Here is a 15973-nt window from a genome sequence, read left to right on the forward strand (position 1 = left end):
GTCGTTCAGTTTCTTGATGGACGGTTTTTGGTAGACTTGTGTTTCTAGTTTGTTGTTATTTCCTCTGCTGATAAGGATAACTAGGAACTACCAAGGAGAAAACCACACTTCCCCAACACTGGCAGGATATATATTGACACTGTATATAAACAGTGAGTAAAGTCTATACTTAATAGTGCTAATGATGTTACCTACTCAGATAATGAAACATCTACAAAGAACCAAAAATAGAGGACCAAGGATTCCACAGTTCAACCTTGAGCTACATATATTCTCTTTTATTGAAAACATTGTCTCCTTATTTTATAACCATAGCAAGATAAGTTTGCTAGCAACAATTGAAATGTATCTTATCAAAAATGTTGACTTCACAGTATTTCCTAAAATAGCACTTTATAATCTTGGGAATCTTTGCACTGAGAAAAATCATATACAGGTTAAAAAAGCTGCTGAACATAGTAATGTTAATTACAATTATTGCATCATGTTAGCACAGTTAGCTAGTATACTGATGTAATACACATTTCAAGTGATAACTAAAAAAGAAATCATTTAAATAATCTATCTTTACTTTTCCACATTTTTATATATATATATAAACTATCTGCTTTATATTAGTCTGTAAACAATGAGGCATTCAATGCGTTTATCATGGCAGAAAAGGAAAAGAAACTGTTCTTTATTTTATTTTGTTTAATCCTCTTCCCATTAAACATGCGAACACTGTCATGACCATTTTTGGCTTCACTTCTACCAAGTCGTCTGGTAAGGCATATATACAAGCACCAATTTTCCGAGCAATAGAAATAGCATACCTTGGAAAGAAAAAAGGGAAAAAAATATTTGTTTAGCATTATTTGCTAATGGAAGTATATCGAATGATGATTACTTAGTAACTTTTGTCTTTGCTAATGGGACAATAATTTTCTCCAGTCATAATCTCTTGCAATCTATAAGATATATCCCATTCCAGATAGTTGCCCAATCTCAGGACTAACTTTTCAAAAGAGCTATGAACAATATAGCTGTATTTTTAAAAAAGTATTTGTAACAAAAGTGCATTCTTTCCACCAATCTACAAATAATTTACAGTCATAAGTATGCATTAATGTTTAAACTCTTTTTGTCTGTTTTCTTTTCAACAGTTATGTAATATCTAAAACATTATGTAAAATATTATTAGATATAAATTTTCCAAAACGTTGCACAATTTAAAATGCAATAGAGACATTAAAAATGATATGCTGTAAAAATATGTATTCTTGTAGAAATTTAATAGAAAGTCTAGAAGGGGTATCAATATTTTGCATTAAATTCCAGCTTTTTGTCTGACTTGCTTGTAACAGAGATTTTAAATTTTTTTAAAATTATTTAGTTGCTCTGGGTGCTATTGGCAGAAATATGGGATATAAACCATATAGTTAAATAATGTAGTAAAACCCAAGCTAATTAAGAATGAAGTATTGGCAGAAATATGGGATATAAACCACATAGTTAAATAATGTAGTAGAACCCAAACTAATTAAGAATGAAGTAGAAAAAATAAGGGGGGGGGGAATATACACTAATTCCTAACATTTAAAAAAATCTTAACAAAATGAATACTTTGTTATTTTAAAAAGGATAGTAAGACCATATTGATTTCTCATGACCGGGAATATCAAGGAATTCTCACTGAAATTGCCTTTGAAAATAGTCTGGAAGTTTGTTATACAAAACGACAGTAAAAAGTACCAGACTCTACAATCCACTCTTCAGCTTATATAAATGCTGAAAATACATTTGAGAAAGAAGGTTGTGTAGATATTTGGTTGTCATTTTCAGATAAGCTTTCAAGAATAGCATCATGGAGACACTATTATAATCTAATTAGTAAATTGCAAAAACTTAGTGACAATAGTAAGGTTTGTATATTCCAGTAATAGCTACAGCTCACACATTAGTTAAGTGGATTAGAAAAACTTCCTATTAGGCCATAATGATTCAGAAGTGTTCCCAATTATGGACATAGTATTTTAGAAAGAATACAGCCACATCCATAACATATTTCCAAAACTATCTTCCTAGTAACAACTTTATGAATTCAGTTTTATTTGGATTGACTGTACATTTAACCATCATGATATAAATTATTTCAGATCCCAGACATTGATTCAGGAAAGCAATTCTGTTTTTTAATTGAATTTGTGAAAAAGGGAAATTAGAGCTTGGTGTAATTAACATACTAACCATAAGTAATAACCCTACCATAATGTAATTAACATATTAACTATAATTATAACTATAATAAACGTAGGTTACCTCTATTTATATATTTTAACTTTTGTGTTTTATATTTTAACTTTTACATCATATAATATGCCTTAGATTAATTATGATGCTTCTGACACGTATAAACAAACAAACTTGATTAGCACATATTGTAGATTAAGGCTGTACACGCTTCAAAATGATTTTTTAAAAGTGTTTCAGTCCTTTTGTGACGACTGCTAAAGCATGCATATTTATTTTTCAGGCTTCCACATAAATCTGCAAAAATATGTTATTGCTTTAGTGGACTGAGATCATTCTTAATGCGACTCATTACAATTACAATGATCCTAACATGGCTATGATTAAATCTGACTCTACCCATTAAATATTATTTGATTTATGTCAAAGTCTAACGTTATGCTGCATGTACTGGTATTCCATTGAGTGGGATTCTATTCTTTGCAGAAGTAAAGAATGTTGCATCATTGTGCCTAATGCAAATATTTTTCCAGCCAGGACTATTCATTGAAGAAGTAGGATGTTATATGTTTCCCAGCTTTAATACACTTGGTTAGATGCATGAAATATTCCCAACCTTGGGTTTAATTTGTTTGTGGACTTTAAGCAGTTCTCTGTTGTACTTTAGTTTGACATGGCTATTTTTTGATTCCAGTCAAAAAATATGTCCCAGGGGACATACTGTATTATTGTCATGTTTTTAACTGTTTTATTATTATTATACTTTGTTAATATATTTTAACATATATCAATATGTTGTAAGCAGCCTAGATCCTTTTAGAGTGGGTAAGCATAATAAATTTAATTACTATCACCACTATAACATCAATAATCATAATAGTTGAAAGATTTAGAATGATTTGTATATTTCTCCCATTTTAAACTTAACAAAGGCAGCTTTAGCCCATACCAAAACATTATTGTTTAAAATGCCATACTTCTATAAACTAGGGCACTTTAAAGGCTTATTAGTTGTTTTCATTCCACAGGATAGTCTTCTAAAATATGCTGCAAGGACTTACTTAGCATTATTTAGCTTGTCTGCTGGTGTTAGATCTTCTCTCTTGACCATTTCTGAGCGGACTGCTTTTGGTGCAATAGCATCTATTAAATCTAATATTGGCAAACTAGTGCTTATGGATTGGTCCTGAAACAAAATACATTAAAGTATTGTTAGTTACAATGATTTTCAGTCATCATAGCTTGTCATCTTTAATTTAGTTTGTCATATCCTTTCCCCTTTTATCCAGTTATTGTCCATGATACATCAAACAAAAGGTCCTCAACATGTTTCATTGGACTTCAAAGTTTTTGTTTCCTGAACACTTTTGAGTGTATCTTAGATTTTTGGCTCCTAATCACAAAAATAACTTATAATTAACCTACCATGTACCATTTTATAGAAATATTTTTTTACACAATGGTAATGTACAACCTTCAGTTTTTGTTGGCTATGCGGCATACATGAAACATATAAAAACATGACAGTGTGGTTGAAGGCAGTATTCCACAACATCTGTGGAGATCTAAAGATAGTGGTTTTGCTGCTCGGAATGCAATTTGGTTAAACCAAGTATATTCATGGTATAGGATCTCATGCTGGAACAGGGGATTGGATTAGAAGACCTCCAAGATCCCTTCCAACCTCAGAATAATATATGTTCTATGTTCTAAGTACTGTGCTACGTGTGCAAATAGGACAACCGTGCAAGAGATTAGCATTACATTAAAAAGAAATGGCTACTCCATTACGATTTCCTTCTACATGCTTATAAATCTATATAGTACTCTGCTTCTTTTTTAATCTCTTTATGATTTTGAGATGGTCTCTGGGTAATACATCTTGTTCCTAGGATTCTAAGATGTACGTCTGTCTTAAAATAGCAGGTGGTACTGCTATACTCAACATCCTTTTAACAGCTCAAGCGGATGAGCATTTTTATCCATGACATCAAGTTATCAGCAGGAGGTGCCCTAGAATGATGTAATTAGCTCTATACTTTAAGAGTTTCACCAAGCTTTTCTTACCCAGGAGATTAAAGCTATGGTTTCAAGATTGGCTCATCCTTTTTAAGTTCCACCATGAACACTGAAAGCAGCATTTTACTATTCCCTTTGAGCTACTAAGTGATGTTTCTTAATATCCTGATTGAATATATAATTTTAGTTCTAATTGTAGATCATTTTGGCCTGTTATAACTCTGCTGTCCCTATTTTTCTTAAGTGTAACTCTTGTACTCCAGTGTTAAGATAAAAACTGGCAAAGTTTCAGAAACTGGATTTCTGCAATACATTTTGGCTAACTGGTCAAACTATTTTTACAGTATTTCTGGTGCTGCCATGATCAGTATGGACTTTAGAATATTGTACTTGTTTAAGGCTCATTGAAGGTGTGGCAAAATTTAATGTGTGGATGGAAATAAAAATCGAACTGAAGTAACATTACTTCAGTTACATGAGAAAAGAATATTGTTGCAAATATAGAAAACTCAAGGATTTGTAAAATATTTAGTTCATAAGTAAAGATTTGGGGATATTTTTACAAAGTTGTTGATATAGATTAGTTGTTCTGAAAAAATTGTGATGATGAAAATGGTTTTCTCTGAACACTTTTGTATATTTTTAATAGTTTTATGATGCATAAACTGCATAAACCATCTCTGTACAGTATTTGAGTATGATGCAACAATTGCAACATAGGTACAAATGTCCACTCTTTGATAGAAGCTTCTTCCTGTTTTTAATCATCATAAACAATTCTCATTCTTTCCACAAATTATTTTTCATTAAGTTCTATAGAAAAATAGATATAATTATGTTTCATGACAAACATAGTAATATACCGTATTTTTCAGAGTATAAGACACATCTTTTTTCCTCAAAAAAGAGACTGAAAATCTGGGTGTATCTTATACATCGAATACAGCATTTCTTTGCCTCCCGAAGCCCCACCCCTTCACAAAAATGGCCGTGCATAACCTTATGGAGGCTTTTAAAGAGCTCCTGAGGGATGGGGAGGGCAGAAATGAGCAAAAAATGGGCTGTTTTTTGCCCCCAGCCCCCAGCAGCACTGTATAAGCCTCCATAAGGCTATGCATGCAATTTCTTTGACAAAAAATGGAACTGTTTTTGTGAATAATGGGCCTTTTGCTGGTTTTTGGGGCCCCCACCTCCCCAGGAGCAGTCTGCAAGCCCCCCCCCCAGCTATTCGTGCCTTATATATATATCTCCCCCTACCTACCTACCTACCTACTTTCTCTCTCTCCTTACCTATTTCTCTCTCTCTCTCCCCCTCTATCTACCTACCTACCTTTCTCTCCCTACCTACCTACTGTATTTCTCTCTCTCTATCCATCTACCTACCTACCACTCTCTCTCTTCCTACCTACCTACTGTATTTCTCTCTCTTTCTCTCCCTCTCTATCCCTCTATCTACCTACCTACTTTTTTTAAAATTTGCCTCTTCAAAACCCCAGTGCGTCTTATACTCGGTGCGTCTTATGCTCTGAAAAATATGGTATATGCCTATATTGTTATCCAAAATCTAATCTGTTTTTACATTTTTAAAATCTAATATTTTAAGCATTTTTATAATGTGTTGAATTTCTGCTATAAATTCATTCACACCCAGATTTTCTCCATGCAATTAATATAATATTCCATTTATTTGATAGTCTTTTTATTACCTTGAAGCTAGATATTGAAGTTGTCTTATTTGCATTTGCAAGAGTTTGATTCACCCATTTAATGATAGTTTCATCATTTACTTTCTCCCCTTCTCCAAGGTCTGATAGTACATTCAAAGTATATCTGCAATAGACAGTATATGTAACTGTTTAGCAACACGAAAGTTCTCCTGAATTTTCCAGTATTGTTTTACATATTCAACAAAATCTACATGAGATGTGACTGCATTGCGTTAAGAAAATAAAGAGAAATGACATATATAAAAGCAGATGACACTGTATTGTACAGAAATTTATCACAAAAGATAGTACAGGAATTTAATTATTTTTAACCCAGAGAGTGGGCCTATTTTGATAATTACAGTCAGTATTATTAACTATATCACCCAATTACTACCATTCTTTAAACACATTTCCTAACTAAAACATGGTTCTCCAAAATTAGTGGTGAGAATAGAATAGAATAGAATAGAACTTTATTGTTACTTTGAATGTATATTAATTGGCATACATTAAAATGAAATCTTGTTGCATTCCGCTCTCAAAGGGTCACCACTTCCAATATACACTACATAACCATGACAGAATGAATGAGCGAATGAATGAATGCAAAATTATGCATGTGCCCACATATATGACACAGAGAAATAACAAAGTCTAGTCTGGATATATGCATGTACATTGCAAGAAAAAAACAATGGGGAAACAATGAAGAAACCTAACTGATAGCGGAGCTGAAGGCAGACAGGATGAGTGCTAGTTAAACTGGTGAGCAGCAGAATTGTGCTGTCAAAAGACTGTGCTAGCAAAGTTAAAAGTACTTAGTTGTAACCTTCAACCACCTGCTAGTTAAGATCTTTGGAGGCTGAATGAAATGACAGGAAGGATATGCCACAACCAGACTTTGGCTTGCTACTTGGAGAGAAGCAGGTTCAAGGAAGAGCTGTAATGGGTTTGACACAGCCAGCCAGAGTCAGAATTATAGTGAGAAGTTTGAAAAGACTGAAATAAAATATTGTGTTGGAAACTTGAGTGGAAGGATTGCAGGAGCAATGGTGTTGAGAATTGAAAAGGTAAAAAAATATTGAATGTATACTTAGTAGCAGGCAGGGATCAAAATTATGAGGAACCTTAGAGTGAGAAAATAGGGAAAATGTCATCTAACTAGCATGTCAAATGATGAAAGGTGTTCCTCAATTTATGACCATTTGTTTAACATCCTTTCAAAATTACAACGGTGCTAAAAATGACTTATAACTGGTCCTTTCACTTACAACTGTTGCAGCATCCCCATGGTCTTGTGGGAGATGCTAGCATGCAGATGCAAACTCATAGTTGCTTGGAATGATGGAGGATTCCCGTACTGATGGGCGGGAAGGAAGTAGGGAGAAAGATGGAAATCAAAGTCTTGTAGTGAGACTGTAAATTCACTGTTGCCCTATGATGCACCATTTTGCCCACTTGAAGGTTACAAACATTGGAACCAACATGAAAGTTTTAGAAATGTATGTATGGCATTCTAGGTTGCAACAGTTTTTACAGAATTATAAGTCCTTTATAACATGACAGACATGCATAGTACCGCACCACAGATTTACTGTACATTTTGAAAAAGGCATATCATAAAGGATAAAAAAGTGGAAAAAAAAACATAGAATTGTTATCTGGATTTTAAACTGCTGGTTGAATAAGTTTAGAACTCATGGAAAAAGTTTGAACCATTTTTGTCTAATGGTTAAGGGCTTAGGATAGAAACCAGGAGATTGCAAGCTCCAGTCCTACCTTAGGCATGAAAGCCTTCTGGGGGACTTCAGGCCAGTCATGCTTTCTCAGCCCAATCTACCTCATAGATGTTGGGGGGGGGCGGTGTTTGGGGAAAAATAAGAGGAGGAAGGAGTATTAGGTATGAGTACTTTTGAGTTACTTATAATAAAGACCAGATATAAATACAACCTACTTAATTTTTAAAGCCATTGGATTTAGAGAAATATAAGAAAGCCTTACCTTCTCATTAATTGCCAGACTAGTGCCAAGGTCAAGGTTGGTTTGCCTTCATTGAGATCTTTTCCACCAATTCCAACCAATGAAAATCTGGCATTTGTCTTTCCCAGTTCTACAGCATAGTTACAATTTTCAATCTAAAATGATTTGATTATAGATACATGTCAGAGTGTGCACAATGTGATTACTATTTTGAGACAACACTGGAGCAAAATACAGTACCCAGGGGTTTTGTCTTTTGAATAATTGTTTATCTACAAGGCATACACACACACACACACACACACACACACAAACACACACACACACACACAGCAAAACCAGGCAATCAATCAATCTTCAACTATAACACGGAAGCACACAAACAGAGAGAAACTGCCCTCACAGGGCCTCTCTTATGTAGGCAGCCTCTTAAAGTGATAATCCGGCTGGCTCATTCTCATTGCATCATCTTGGTTTACAGCCTTACAGCAGCTGGTTAGCTATTAAAGCATCATTATCTTAACAATACAAATCATAGTTATTATCCAGTGTTTTAAAAAGCAGATGTTTTCACCTGAAACTTTTGGAAGGCAAAAAATACCACATAGCCGGGGCACACTTTTATTTTCTTTAATATATCCAGTTAGAAAACGTTTTGAGCAAGGTATCATTTGTTATGTAATTCTGTTCTCACATTTGCTATGTCTCAAAAATCCGAATGATTTAAATTTACATTAAAGTAGAGGCATGTTTCTGCTGTGAAATACATAAAAATATTTCCTTCCCAGAGGTATTGTCCATGGTATCAATGGGAGAGTCCAGGATGGGTTATACTAGCATGTTAGTTTGTTGAGTGTATTCTATTAAAAATAATACATTTGACATGTGATGTTATTCAAAACTGGCTATGAATATGTATGATTGGTAACTGCTCTTTAGCTTTCCTATACAATTTTTGAAAGAGTATGAAATAGTGGAAAAGTTGCCAAACTTTGGTTTGCCTGTAGATTTTTTTAACAATGTATCTTTGCACTATAATATGCTAATACAGTGAAGAAAATCCTAGCACTGTATGTGAACAATATATAAAATACTTGGTTTAGGTTTAGGTTTATGTTTATGTTTATTGGATTTATATGCTGCCCTTCTTCCAAGGACTCAGGGTGTCGTACAACATAAAAGAAAACACATATTACAAAAATTAAAAGGGACATTAAATAAAGTATCCAAAAAAAACCCAATTGATATTTACAATAAAAATTTAAACATTAAATTAAAATTAACAACCAAATTAATCTTATATTTTATTCTATTCAGGCCAGGCCAGCTTGCGGGAAAAGCCAACTTTTTAGGGCGCATCGGAAGGACCGGAGGTTGGGGATTATGCAAAGCTCCGGGGGCAGCTCATTCCAGAGAGAAGGCGCTCCCGCAGAGAAGGCTCTCCCCCTGGGGATCGCTAGCCGACACTGTCTTGCCGACGGCACCCTGAAAAGGCCAACTCTGTGAGATCGCACTGGACAGTGGGAGGCTACTGGTGGCAGTAGGTGGTCTGGCAGGTACCCTGGGCCTAAGCCATGGAGCACTTTTAAGGTCATAATTAGTACCTTGAATCACACCCAGAAGACAACCGACAACCAGTGCAGGCCGCCTAAAAGGGATGTAACATGGGAGCATCTAGGTACTCCCATGATAACCCGTGCGGCTGCATTCTGGACCAGTTGAAGCCTCCGGGTGTTCTTCAAGGGCAGCCCCATGTAGAGAGCGTTACAGTAGTCCAAGCGAGAAAGGACAAGGGCATGAGTGACTGTGCACAGAGCATCCAGAAAGGAATGCAGGCGAACCTGGTAAAAGGCCCCCCTGGTCACGGCCGTCAGGTGTTCTTCTAAACTAAGCCATGTATCCAGGAGGACTCCCAGATTGCGGGCCCTCTCTGAGGGGGGTAAAGTTTCTCCCCCTATCATCAAAAATGGAACAAGATGCACAAATCGGGATGACAGAAACCATAGCCACTCAGTCTTGGAGGGATTGAGCTTGAGCCTGTTCCTCCCCATCCAGATCCACACAGCCTCCAGGCATCGGGACATCACATCGAGGGCATCGTTTGAGTGGTTTGGGGTAGAGATGAAAAGTTGGGTATCAACAGCATACTGATGATACCATATCCCAAAACCACGGATGATCTCGCTGAGCAGTTTCATATATATGTTGAACAGGAGGGGTGAGAGAAACGACCCCTGGGGCACCCCACAAGTGATGTGCCTCGGGGTCGATCCCTGTCCTCCCGTCAACATGAACTGCGACCGATCCGACAGGTAGGAGGAGAACCACTGCAAAATGGTGCCTCCCCACTCCCAATCTCCCGAGTCGTCGCAGTAGGATACCATGGTCAATGGTATCGAAAGCTGCCGAGACATCTAATAGAACCAGGACAGAGGAGCATCCCCAGTCCCGGGCCCGCCAGAGATCATCAACCAATGCGACCAATGCCGTCTCCGTGCTGTACCCAGGCCTGAAACACGACTGAAACGGATCCAGGTAGGCAGCTTCATCCAGGTACTGGGGAAGCTGAACTACTACCACACTCTCTACAACCTTCGCTACAAAACAAAGGTTGGAGACCGGAAGACAGTTGGCTAAAGAGGCTGGGTCCAGGGAAGGCTTCTTAAGGAGAGGCCTCACCACCGCCTCCTTCAAGGCGGTGGGAAAGAACCCCTCTCTCAATGAAGCGTTGGTAATCGCTTGGAGCCAGCCTTGTTATTGATCAAAGAGTAATTTAAGTTTCTGTTTTTTAAAATCTTAATTATGGCTATGTAGATTATATCCTGAGATGTCTCTTCAGTCAGCTACCTGATGGTGTATCACTAACTAGGAGTCCTTCCATGACAACCATGGACTTGACCCAGGTAATTCAGGGTCCGACTCATACAGTGGGTCACACACTCGACCTTGTGTTTCTCTCGGGACAGTGGAGATGTGATCTGGAACTGAAGGGCATTGAGATCTCGCCCTTGTCATGGTCAGATCACTTCCTACTGAGGCTTGATTTTTGGAAACTACTCCGTCACTGCAGGGAGGAGGAACTGATTAGGTGGTTCCACCCCAGGCGCCTGATGGACCCTTTGGGATTTCAAACGGTGCTTGGAGAGATATCTGACTCCCTTGCCCACAATCCAGCAGAGTCCTTGGTCGCTGCCTGGAATACAGCGGCGGCCGAGGCTCGGGACCGGATCGTGCCTTTGTGGCCTCTCCACGGCAGTGGATCCAAGAGGGCCCCTTGGTTTACCAAGGAACTCCGGGAGATGAAGCGCCAAAAGAGACGCCTAAAGCGATGTTGGAGGGCTAGCAACTCTGAATCTGACCGAACACAACTAAGAGCCTTCATTAGGACTTATTTAGCGATACGGGCGGCAAAATGTGCTCATTTTCCCACTCATATTGCATCCGCAGAATCTCGCCCAGCCGCCCTGTTTAGGATAACCCGCTCCCTCCTGAAAGGGAGGGATGTGGGAAACCCCTTACAGGGAAGAGCTGAGGAATTTGTTCAGTTTCTGTCGGACAAAGTCGCTTGGATTCGGACAGACCTAGACTCCACTTGGACAGTGCCAGCCGAGATGCCAGGGGAGGGCCTTGATCGGATTTCTTGGAGAGAGTTCAAGCTTGTCGCTCCTGAGGAAGTAGACAAGGCCATGGGAGCGGTGAGTGCCTCCACCTGCTTACTGGACCCGTGTCCCTCCTGGCTGGTCTCGACCAGCAGGGAGGTGACACGAGGCTGGCTCCAGAGAATTGTTAACACCTCTCTTCAGGTGGGATCTTTCCCGCACCCTCTGAAGGATGCGGTGGTAAGACCCCTCCTTAAGAAGCCTTCCCTGGACCCAGCTATCCTTAATAACTATCGTCCAGTCTCCAACCTCCCTTTCGTAGGGAAGGTTGTTGAGAAGGTGGTGGCCTTTCAACTCCGACGGACCTTGAATGAAGCAGATTATCTGGATCCCTTTCAGTCAGGTTTCAGGCCTGGCTACTGCATCGAAACTGCTTTGGTCGCGCTGACCGATGATCTCTGGTGAGCCAGGGATAGAGGACATTCCTCTATCCTGGTGCTTCTTGACCTCTCAGCGGCCTTCGATACCATCAACCATGGTATCCTTCTGCGACGGTTACGGGAGGTGGGAGTGGGAGCACTGTTTTACGGTGGTTCTCCTCCTACCTCTCGGACAGGTCGCAGTTGGTGTTGGTCGGAGGACAGAGGTCGACCCCTAGGCCCCTCAAATATGGGGTGTGGCAGGGCTTGCTCCTGTCCCCCCTATTTAATATCTACATGAAACCACTGGGTGAGATCATACGCTGGCACGGGATTAAATATCATCAATATGCGGACGATACCCAACTGTATCTGTTTGCCCCGTGCCAATTCAGCGAAGCGGTGGAAGTGATGTGCCAGTGCCTGGAGGCTGTCGGGGTCAGGATGGGAGCGAACAAGCTTGCACTCAATCCAGACAAGACCGAGTGGCTATTGATGTTGCCTCCCAAGGACAGTCCAGACATTCCATCCCTTAACCTGGGGGGTGAAATCTTACACCCCTCAGAGAGGGTCCGCAACTTGGGTGTCCTCCTGGATTCACAGCTGACATTAGAACACCACCTGTCGGCTGTGACCAGGGGGGCTTTTGCCCAGGTTCGCCTGGTGCACCAGTTGTGGCCCTATCTGGACCGGGAGGCACTTCGAACGGTCACTCATGCCCTCGTCACCTCAAGTCTCGATTACTGTAATCCGCTCTACATGGGGCTGCCCCTGAAAAGTGTTCGGAGACTACAGTTGGTCCAGAATGCAGCCGCGCGAGTGATAGCAGGTGTACCTAGATACACCCATGTTACACCCATCCTCCGCGAGCTGCACTGGCTTCCTATTGGTCTCCGAATGCACTTCAAGGTACTAGTCATTACTTTTAAAGCCCTACATGGCTTAGGACCTGGATATCTGAGAGACCGCCTCCTGCCCCATACCTCTCAAAGACCAATAAGATCTCACAGGTTGGGCCTTCTCCGGGTGCCATCGACCGGACAATGCCAGCTGGCGGACCCCCGGGGGAGAGCCTTCTCTGTAGCTGCTCTGGTCCTGTGGAACGATCTACCTGCAGAGATCCGGACCCTTCCCACTCTCTCAGCCTTCCGAAAAGCCATGAAAACCTGGCTGTTCCGGCAGGCCTGGGGCTGTTGATCAAAGTCTGGCCCCACTTAAATGGAATGTTTGGTGTGTTTTTTAAATTGTATCTCTTCTTTATTTTAACTTTAACTTTTATGTTTGTTTCTGTAAGCCGCCCAGAGTTCTACGGGATTGGGCGGCATATAAATTTATTAAATTTCCAATTGCCAATTAACTATGTCTCTACTGTACACTGCTTTTCCTGATATCCACGTTATTAGCGGTGGTGGTAGTCTATTGTTTGTATGTCAATGCTTTGATATTAGCCAAATAGTAACATGGAAGTTACTTCAGTGCTCAGTTTCAAAATTCTGTTACAAATTTCTACTTGGCTTTGTGAATCACAAATAGATCCATAAAAATTATCAATGGAGATATTAATTTACATATATGTTACTATCTACTCTGTTTGCATGTAACTGAGATAGATGAATAGAAATTAGTGGTGATAATGAAGGTACTAATACAGAAATATTTACAAACCTTTTTCATGTTACCACCCAGTGCAGGATATGGGGGTTTGTTGACATGACTCCATTCTACAGGTACACGGATCATTTCATACAGTTGAAAGATTACTAAACCATCAGCAAGGTCACTGGCAAAGTGAGGGAGAAAAAGAGGTTCTTCTAATTAAAAGCAAGATAATTATCCTTTAATTAATCAGAAAACATATTTTCACTGCTTCTACATTTTCTAAATTTCCCATTTAAATTGTTTATTAAAATCATCCACAACTCACAAATTACTATTTTAAAGTATTATGATTGGTTGAGGTCAGCCAGATGGTTATACTGGATTTGGCATTTTTATCCACCTATCAAGTCCTTCCCAGGGACATGAGATAGGTAGATGTGGTTGCTTGAAGATGTTACGGATATCATTGCATAATTTAAGCTGTATCAAGTAAAGCTGCCTTTTGCAATTGAATTTGTCAATGATAATGGTACAAGTGGTGCTCTGATTGTTTTGAGATTGCATTTAAGGTGCCTATTACTATGGTACTACCTTTGCTTTTTTTTTTACAACAGTTGTTCTATTTCTATTTGCAGGTCTTTATATTTTGTTACTTTCTCCGGTTCTTTTTCTTCTATTCTGTTGTCTCCAGATATTGCCATGTCCACTATCGAGATGTCATCTTTCTTAGTGACAACTAAGTCTGGGATATTATGTGGCAGGTGTCTGTCGGTTTTTATTCTAAAGTCTCAGAGCACTTTACATTCTTCATTTTCTATTTCTCTATTTTATGGTCCCACCAATTCTTGCTTGCAGGCAAATGATATTACTTGCCAGTCTTCCAATTATTATTATTATGTACACAACAATGTGAACACAGAGTTACCAGTTCTTTAGCTGGTGTTGGCCTTCATACGCAATAAGTTCTTCCCAAGAACCTAAGATGTCATAATATATTGAGCATAGTATAGGTTTAGATCTAAGCAGCGTATACTTTGTAATTAATAGATGGAAACTTTGTCAATGCACAGATTTTCTAAATGCCATCCAAGATTTTTTGGTATGGCATGCAACATGCCGATAACCAGTGAGTCCACCATGGATGATTTATGCTATAATCTTTCAACTTTGATTTTCAGATCTTGATACTTTGTATAATCTGGTATGCTAATTTATGAGTTTGTATTCAACAATCCCACCATATACTGTAATGATAATACATATTGTAATATATTGTTATTTATCACATTTATACAGCAGCCCATCTCACACAGAGAGACTTTGGATGATATACTATGAAACAAATAAATAAACCTCATTTTAAAACCACTTAAAAACTTAAATAATTAAGCATAAAGAAAACCAAGATTTCAAAAAAGTTAAATTCAGAATGTTATACATTTGTAAGCTTCTTGCTGCCAGGAGGTCACTTATCAGCCTCCCAGATTGTACTGTCTGAGAGAGTGGCCCAGACAGGAAACACAAGATGAATCCATTCTACTTTCTTGTAGGGATGTATTAACAGATTCTTGCCAGACTAAAGTACAAATCTTCCCATGGTATCTTTTCACCCAAAATTTTCTTACTAAATTTCACTTCCACTCCCTTTTGTTTGATTGTTCCCTAGGCTGCATCTGTTCCCCTCATTTCCAAGGCCATTGCCTCATACAATTACATGCCCAGCCCTGATTTAAAAAAACATGTTTGGCACCTTCCTAGATCGCATCACATGGAAATGGGATCTCCTGTCAGATCTACAGTGTGATGACTCCCCTGGATACTTCCCTAGATACTTCTCCAAATGTTAGTTTGGAGGAGGATGAACCAGTTACAGGCACATTAGAAGGGAGTTGGTCAAGCAGCCATTAGGAATTGGCTGAACCACAACTGCAGCAGAACAGCCCTGAGGCTGCAGCCAGTCTGATGAGGAAGAAAGGACTGCCTTCTGCATCTGATCCGAAAACATAGGGCAGAGAAAAGCCAGGAGCAACAAAAGTCAGCCCAATTACTCTTGAGGAGGCAGCCTTGCCCTTCTTGATGGGCTGCACCAGAAGCTGACTATTTAGCACAGCAGATAGATGGAGGTGATGCTGGGAACAATGTGTTCATTTACTACCTGTGTGTATCCTGGTTGTAATTCTTGCCTTGCTTTGGATTGACACCTGATTTGATTTGGATCGTGCCTTGTGAATCTTCTTGTATTGTGAGTTAATTTTTCCTAGTGGGTTTATCTTGTTTGGGAAACTTTCAAGTGCCTTGTGGACTCATTGGCCATTGCTCTGTGGACTAGCAATGGTCTGCTTTTGGCTGGATTTAATTGGGACAGTTCTGGGTTTTTTGTGAAGGGAATTGTTGGGGAATATTAAAAAAAAATCAT

The 15973-nt window shown here is 39.0% G+C and overlaps 1 protein-coding gene across 2 annotated transcripts in view; it reads right to left on the reverse strand.

Moving 5' to 3' along the window:
- Positions 1-246: 246 nt before the first annotated feature.
- Positions 247-15973, reverse strand: part of PLS1 (plastin 1) — a 50164-nt gene continuing 34437 nt past the window's right edge. For both annotated transcript variants that reach the window (XM_087725430.1, XM_014054839.2), the window contains exons 12-16: positions 13624-13738; positions 7962-8095; positions 5958-6081; positions 3294-3418; positions 247-815 (exon numbers count right to left, since the gene is read on the reverse strand). In XM_087725430.1, coding sequence (XP_087581556.1) covers positions 680-815; positions 3294-3418; positions 5958-6081; positions 7962-8095; positions 13624-13738 — 634 coding nt within the window. In that variant the 3' untranslated portion in view covers positions 247-679. The remainder of the gene's footprint in view (positions 816-3293; positions 3419-5957; positions 6082-7961; positions 8096-13623; positions 13739-15973) is intronic.

Source organism: Thamnophis sirtalis, unplaced genomic scaffold (assembly GCF_051295495.1).
Source record: "Thamnophis sirtalis isolate CommonGarterSnake01/CBP01778 unplaced genomic scaffold, rThaSir2_p1.2 scaffold_11, whole genome shotgun sequence".
In the NCBI taxonomy this organism is placed as follows: Eukaryota; Metazoa; Chordata; class Lepidosauria; order Squamata; family Natricidae; genus Thamnophis; species Thamnophis sirtalis.